Here is a 7,500-nt window from a genome sequence, read left to right as displayed (position 1 = left end):
AAAAGATCCGGTTGGTGTTAAAGATCTGAACATCCCATCACTACTGTGTATTTAACCTCAAAAGCAGCCTTGCACACACGTTTTACTCCAGACTGCTGTTGTATTCCAGTTAGAGGAGGGTTAGTTGGCAGTGGTAGATGGCGGTGTTCATGAGTCCTCTGAATACATGTGTCAAAACAGATCAGGGGTCGCCACAGCAGAATGAACTGCCAACTTACCCAGCACATGTTTTACGCAGCGGATGCCCTTCCAGCTGCAACCCATCACTGGGAAACACTCATACACGCACTACAGACAATTTTAGCCTACCCAATTCCCCTATAGCGCATGTGTTTGGACTGTGGGGAAACCGGAGCACCCGGGGCAAACCCACGCCAACAAGCGGAGAACATGCAAACTCCACACAGAAACACCAACTGACCCAGCCGAGACTCAAACCAGAGACCTTCTTGCTGTGAGGTGATCGTGCTGCCCACTTTATCAAACAATATTTGTTCTGATGATTTTGAATTTTTCAATCAACAAATTTCCTTATTTAGAAAAAAACTAAAACTAATAACAAATCCAAAACTGTTATAACCTTGGTGCAGTGTCCTGGTCATTGCAGAGGGTGTGTGTGTGTGTGTGTGTGTGTGTGTGTGTGTGTGTGTGTGTGTGTGTGTGTGTGTGTGTGTGTGTGTGTGTGTGTGTGTGCAGGTGAGGATGAGGAGATGATGACAGCGCTGCTGCAGAAGAGGAATCATTTATCAGGATACTGTAAACTCATCATATACGGAGTTCTGGAGCTGCAGGCCGCCACCGACATACTCCGATACTACCACAGGGTGCGTGCGGGCGCACGTGTGTGTGTGTGTGTGTGTGTGTTCTTGTCCATCTGTCTCTGTGCGTCTGCATGACTGTAATGATGCTGGTCAGATGTGTTGTTCTGCTGATTAATGTCACCGGGTGTTGATTGGAACAGTCCCACTGAGAGTGTTTGAGAGTTTTCTATAATTGTGCGCGCGCACACACACACACACACACACACACACACACACACACACACACACACACACACTATGGTCTGTCATCATACTGTGGCGAGAGCGACCCCTACAGGCTGATATCTGTGTGTTTGGTGCTGCTCTGAGTGTGTGAGTACAGCACTAGAGTGTCGCCTGATGAGGGTGAATGCTGCATTAGTGACGGAGCCGCCAGCAGTGCTGCAGGACATCATCATCATCATCTTCATCATCAGCATCAGTGGCGGCTGCAATAATCATCAGTGCTGATTTAAACACATCAGTTCAATAATCCAGCCATGATGTTGATCCTCATGCAGGACTGACGCCTCACTCATACCCTGATGACGAGAGAAACACAACACCACACACACCCTGTTCTGTACATGTGGACAATTAATGGAGTCTTCTTTTCAAAAAAATGTGTGTGTGTGTGTGTGTGTGTGTTATAGTTCTACAAGGATTTCGGTGACATTATTAAAGAAACTCTCAACAAATCCAAGATGATCAACTCAGAGGACAGTGCCAGAACCGTCTGCTTGTGCCTGCAGCAGGTGTGTGTGTGTGTGTGTGTGTTTTCATTTGTGTTTTTGTGTTTATCATGTCTCTGTTCATTGTGTGTGTGTGTGTGTGTGCAGCTGTACGCTGGGCTGGATCTGCAGTGTTGTGATGGAGAGCTGATGGAGATCCGTTTGCTGGCGAAGAAACTGGCCATGAACTTCAGCATTAACCTTCGTCTCGTGCGCAAACCGCTGCTGTCCTTACACCAGTGCGTGTTCACACACACACACACACACACACATACAGACTCACGTCCTCATTGTTCTGCTCTGTTTGTGTAGGGATGGCATCCGTTTTGCTAGTCAAGGGCTTGAGAAGGGTGAAGCGATGAACCTGCAGTTTCTGGAGATTCTGAGTGAGTTCAGTTTCAAGCTCCTGCAGCCCGAACGCAAGCAGCTGTGAGTATCTGACCCGCTGAAGCGGTGTCCCAAATGGCACACTATACACTGCACACTCAGCAGCAGAGATTATGTATGTAGTGTCGTCCCAGATGCAACACTACTGATTATTTTACTTAACTATTCCCCTGATGACGTCTGACGGTTCCTGATGTAGTGAAATAAATGACCAAACCACCCAATAACACCTGCCCTGAGTATAACCGCATCACCATCAGGAGGCGCTATAACCACTCCTGTAGGAGAACATGCTCTCACAACCCAGAGCAAATACATGAATCCAGCATGTGCCCGATAGCTCCGCACCTTCCGCTACATGAGCACAGCCGCGGCTGTTGAGTGTGTGAAGGGTTATCTGCACAGCAGTGTTGTTCAGCCGCTCAAATCTCCTGCTGGTAGACTGATGTGGCTTCATTTCCAGCAGATGATGTAGATGTATATTCAGTTGAACAGCAGAACATCAGTAGACAGCGCTGTTCCCCTTGTTATATTCACACTGGCTCATTTCTGGACACTGACAGCCTGATATTGTTCACCGCTGCTCTGAATATTCACTCTGAAACAGCATGTCAGTGTGGCTCAGTGCTGCACGCCGCCGGCCGAACACTCAGCAGACAGTAGTGTCTTTAGCACCGCGTGTGAGAGCAGCGATCCTGCATGCAGGAAATATTGACCATCATGACGAGTTCTGCTGATATAACACTGTTTCTCATTGTTAACTGTAGAATTATAAAGTACTGTAGAGTTCTCTTACAGGTCGATGACATGATCTAGTGGCTCTCTGTCATCTTGACGGCCCGTGTTCGTGATTTCAGGAGGCGTGGCTTTGGACGGCAGGGGTGGGACTGTGTTTTAAAGACATTATGCTGAGCGGTTATCATTGTGAGAGATCACCTACTGCACCTCTACAGTTCTCAGTGAGAACATTATTTATTTACACTGTTTATACTACAAAATGGGGGTGAATAGTGCGCAAGTGTGTGATTTGGGATGCACCTCAACTCACTGGTTCACTCACTTCATTGACTCTTTGATTGACCCCCCATTGACTAAATAAAACGGATGACGTGACGGCGCCTTTCCCATCGAACGCACAAACTGTCGCAAAACGGTGCAGAAAGAGTCTGGGCATGTGCAGAAAGACTTCCTGATGGAGCCAGAGGCGGAGCCATGGAATCAAGCTTCCAATCAAACGCTTGTACATCAAATTAACCACGCCCCCGAACTGCACATCTGAGCACCCGTATCGCACTATAACACAGCCTCATTAATAAATATATCAGCACTTACATTTAAAAACACGTAATAATACATGAATTATTAAAGACTGTGATGTGAATATATGCTGGACTGCAGAATAAAGCCTCTCTCACACACTCCAGCCTGAGATCAGCACAAAACATATTCCTCTTCTAACAGGGATGCTGGTATTTATCGTCTTCAAATAACGTGTAAAATATGAACAATAACATAAACAACACACACGTTTATATTCTTAACTAATAATCAACAGGACCCAGAGCATACACTGCATGCACCGCTGTACACCCTGCCACATCCCTGCACTGTACACAATAACCCTGATCAATGTGTACAGTACACTGAGCAGCATCCATACTCTACTGAGACAGGCCGGGGTGTCAGCTGCTGCACAGCGCTTCTATATTGATTATTATATCTTTGCCTGTGTTTTCATTTGGTTTATTCGATGCCTTAATATCTGGGGGAGAGGAATGTACCTTCACTTGAATGTTCATTAGGAGTTTTCAGACAGTAAATGATGTTTGTAAATAATGGATCACATGTACAGCTCTATTAGTTATGAGATTCTGCTTCTAGAACCTTCATATTCATAACAGCACATTCAGCAGATGAACTCAATCACATGCTGAAACTCAAAATGCAGAGACGCAAGCTGAGGAGAGACAGCAGCAGGAGATCAGCTAACAGTAGTTTGGTTATTCAGACGGATGGGTCAGCCTCTCTACACATACATCCACATCACATTATTGACGAGTGTATTCAGTAAGATTAACATGATAACCCATCTGACCATCTTCAGCTCACGAGTGTGTGTGTGTGTGTTTATGACCGACTCTTCATTTCAGGTGTGTGTGTGTAAGATCTTGCTGTCTGCAGTTTTGCTTTGTTTTCTCACACACACTTTATTAATCTCCCACAGCCGTCAGTAATGACCACCGACAACATTCACCTGTGCTGACATGACCTGTGTGTGTGTGTAGGCTGATGATTCTGCGGCGTGTGTGTTCCTCTGTGCTGAACAACAGCTCTGTGAGGATGTATGAGCGATCTCTGAATTCAGGATCCAAAGAAACAGCAAAAACCTCTGAAGCCCCCGTCAGCAAACGCAGACGCACACACAGTCAGTACACACACACACACACACACACACACTCATGCGGATGGTGTGTTAAAATATTTGTGTTTGTGTGCAGGTTTGGAGACGCCGGCTGTGATTTCACACACACACCACGACACTGACGACGAGTTCACAGACAGGTTCATCACTTTACTGTTGATACACACTTATAACCCAATGCACAACACACACACATCCTCACACACACTCACTCTTCACCCTCTCTCTCTGCAGGCCCGTTCACATGAAGAGTGTCAGTCGTCCACAGTCCAGCCCGCTCTCTCAGAGCCTTCAGTCTCATCTCGGCACGTGAGTGTGTGTGTGTGTGTGTGAGTGTGTGTGTGTGTGTGTGTAGTTCTCGAACCCTATTATAATTAGACATGTCCGAAAGTCAGCATTCTGCCATCACTGATGGGTGTGTGTGTGTGTGTGTGGGTGTGTGTGTGTGTGTGTGTTCAGACTCTCTCTGGGCCATGGCGATGGCTCAGATGAGGATGATGATGATATTGCAGATTACAGTGATGAAGACTCAGAGACCGGCATCACTTTGGTGAGTTTCAGCAGGTTCATGACAAGTAGAGTCATCTTCATCACCATCCTCATCTCTATCTTCATCATCCTCATCTTCTTCTGTGTCCCCCACAGCCGTCCACTCACGGCTCCACGAGTTTCCTGGAGGATCTGTTTGTGTAACGCTGCTGGAGCTTCAGTGTGTTTATGGCAGCGTTTGTGCAGTGTTCACCTGTTCAGCTGTGCGCGCGTGTGTGTGTGTTCAGGGCAGGTTCACTGAGTGTTCTGATTGAAGTAAATAAAGCACAGTTACTCCCCTCTGTCTCTTGTCATTGTGTTTCTACACCAGCAGATTTCACTGAGCTGTGTGTGTGTGTGTGTGTTTAAGCAGACAGCAGCACTGATCCTGTTCCTCCAGTCTGATCAGGGGATGGCACACGCACACATCTGCTGTTCCTGCCCTCTGAGCTCTAGCTGTCCCCGCAGCAGCTCCGGCCATTACAGTTTCTGTCGTTCTTTCTCAATTAATAGTTCGTCTTGGGAGTTTCCCGCGCAACACTTCCTCTGCCGCGGCGGATGTTTTTAACTTCTTTGTTGTGACGTCACGTTGTTTTACCGCCGTTTAAAGAGTTAAAATGTTCTTTCCGTTCACGTGACACCAGATTCTCGCGCCATACGACGAGCCCCGCCTAGACGCTGCACGCTAAGCCGCTCTCATTGGTGGAGAGCCCGGACAGACTCGCGCCAGTTTTTGCAGCCACACTCGAGTGTCTGTGCTTCAGTCTTCGGGCGGAGAATTCCCTCTGTAATCTAGAGTCTTCCTGCGCTTCATCTCCGGGATAAAGATGGCCCCGAAGGATTATACGGCGGAGAAAGGTGAGTATGGGTCCGGAGACCAAGCGGGACCGAGCATAGCGTTAGTTTGCGCGCTTCTGTCAAAGTTGCGCGTCACTCAATAAACTGCGGCCCGCGGATCATGAACAGCTATACTGATGTGTGTGTCCGCCCGTGTGCTGCACTTTACAGCGGCTTTACACTGCCTTGTGTCGGTAACAGCGGGTTTACTCTGCTCTGTGTGTCGGTAACAGCGGGTTTACTCTGCTCTGTGTGTCGGTAACAGCGGGTTTACTCTGCTCTATGTGTCGGTAACCGCGGCTCCACCGATAGACTGCTGTTTCGTGAGTTTCGCGCGCTCTCCGCAGTTCCCGGATGGAGCTTCTGGACAAAGAGCGGCGGCGCGCGGAAAGCACGTGCTTGATTCAGAGTTCACGCGCTTGTTATCCGTTAGCAATAAGAGCAGATCTGTGCCGGGGTGTTCTCGCCTGCACGCGGGTGGCCGGTGCTGTAATGTACGTGCATGTTAAAGCCTTAAAGCACGGTGTGAAAGTTTCATTGATTGCGTAATTAACCGAGCGACCCGAACCCACCCCAGAGCCTCGGCGCGGTCCGCTAACAGAGTTGGGTCAGGGCTAGGTTCGGGTTGGTGTTAGTTTAGGGTTATCCGTGTTTTTTGCACGGCACTAGTTTGTCCAACGCGGAGTGATCGCGGAAGCGCGCGGCTACGGTGCGGCTCGGGGCCATGTGCTTCTTTGTTTACAAAAACAGCAGTCATCGATGGCGTTACACGCGCGTCACGATCAACGAAAGGTAAAATCGAGGCCAGTGTCGCCTGTCGGACCGGGACACGGACTGCAGAGACGCGATCCGGTTTATCGACATGTTTATCTGAACTGAAGTGTTTTATTCGACGCGAGGCTGTTAGACGCGTCGAAGCTTCGTCAGGCGTTTGTTCATCCGCTTATAATGAGCGCGTGAATGTGTGTAAACGCGGATAAAGCGGCGTTTCTGCTCCGGGTTTCGAGGATTTTTGCTTTCATTAGTTTGTTTACGAACACGATCAGTATCACGTGACTACTGTTTATCAGCGGGCCCGCGCCTCTGCAACTTTTCTCAAACACACACCACATAACCCTAACTAACAATACTGAACGGTTAGCGTTTTCTGTAGGAGTTTTAACTGAGGATGGTGTGTGTGTGTGGTGTTTCTGACCTGTGTGTGTGTGTGTGTGTGTGTGTGTGTGTGTGTGTGTGTGTGTGTGTGTGTGTGTGTGTGTGTTCAGAGAAATGTAAGCGGTTCCTGCAGGAGTTCTACACTGAGGATGACTCCGGGAAGAAGATCTTCAAGTATGGTGCTCAGCTGGTGAGTGCTGGCCGGTGCTGCACATCTGTCTGTGTGTGTGGAGGTGTCGCTCGCTCACAGGTGTGTGTTTGTGTGCAGGTATCTCTGGCACATCGGGAGCAGGTGGCGCTGCTGGTGGATCTAGACGACGTGGCGGAAGAAGACCCGGATCTGGTGGAGAGTGTGTGTGAGAACGCCAAACGATACACAGCGCTGTTTGCAGACGCCATTCATGAGCTGCTGCCGGAGTACAGGGAGCGGGAGGTGATGAAACACACACACACACACACACACACACACACACACACACACACACACACACACACACACACACAGGGTGCTGCAGTGAAGAAGGGTTCTTAAAGGGTCAGTGTTGAGCTGTTGTCAGTGGTATATGTGTCCCACACTGCTATAAACACTATTAAGACACCTATATTTCACTAAAAAGTGTAAATTGGTTGTTTTTGCGTT

General features: G+C 48.4%; 2 protein-coding genes across 13 annotated transcripts in view; both read left to right on the top strand.

Moving 5' to 3' along the window:
• Positions 1 to 5,167, top strand: part of stag3 (STAG3 cohesin complex component) — a 12,972-nt gene extending 7,805 nt beyond the window's left edge. For all 12 annotated transcript variants that reach the window (XM_073922387.1, XM_073922381.1, XM_073922386.1 and 9 more), the window contains exons 24-32: positions 697 to 824; positions 1,454 to 1,555; positions 1,640 to 1,770; positions 1,844 to 1,960; positions 4,204 to 4,343; positions 4,417 to 4,480; positions 4,575 to 4,649; positions 4,800 to 4,890; positions 4,986 to 5,167. In XM_073922387.1, coding sequence (XP_073778488.1) covers positions 697 to 824; positions 1,454 to 1,555; positions 1,640 to 1,770; positions 1,844 to 1,960; positions 4,204 to 4,343; positions 4,417 to 4,480; positions 4,575 to 4,649; positions 4,800 to 4,890; positions 4,986 to 5,033 — 896 coding nt within the window. In that variant the 3' untranslated portion in view covers positions 5,034 to 5,167. The remainder of the gene's footprint in view (positions 1 to 696; positions 825 to 1,453; positions 1,556 to 1,639; positions 1,771 to 1,843; positions 1,961 to 4,203; positions 4,344 to 4,416; positions 4,481 to 4,574; positions 4,650 to 4,799; positions 4,891 to 4,985) is intronic.
• A 314-nt stretch (positions 5,168 to 5,481) lies between these two features.
• Positions 5,482 to 7,500, top strand: part of mcm7 (minichromosome maintenance complex component 7) — a gene marked incomplete at its 5' end in the record, with an annotated part of 8,850 nt that continues 6,831 nt past the window's right edge. Inside the window, 3 exon segments of the mRNA NM_212569.1 lie at positions 5,482 to 5,726; positions 6,971 to 7,050; positions 7,129 to 7,293. Of these exon segments, the coding sequence (NP_997734.1) occupies positions 5,696 to 5,726; positions 6,971 to 7,050; positions 7,129 to 7,293 (276 nt within the window).

The sequence above is a fragment of the Danio rerio genome, chromosome 14 (assembly GCF_049306965.1).
Source record: "Danio rerio strain Tuebingen ecotype United States chromosome 14, GRCz12tu, whole genome shotgun sequence".
Lineage (NCBI taxonomy): Eukaryota > Metazoa > Chordata > Actinopteri > Cypriniformes > Danionidae > Danio > Danio rerio.
Note: the sequence above shows the minus strand (reverse complement) of the source record. Positions and strands in the feature narration are given on the sequence as shown.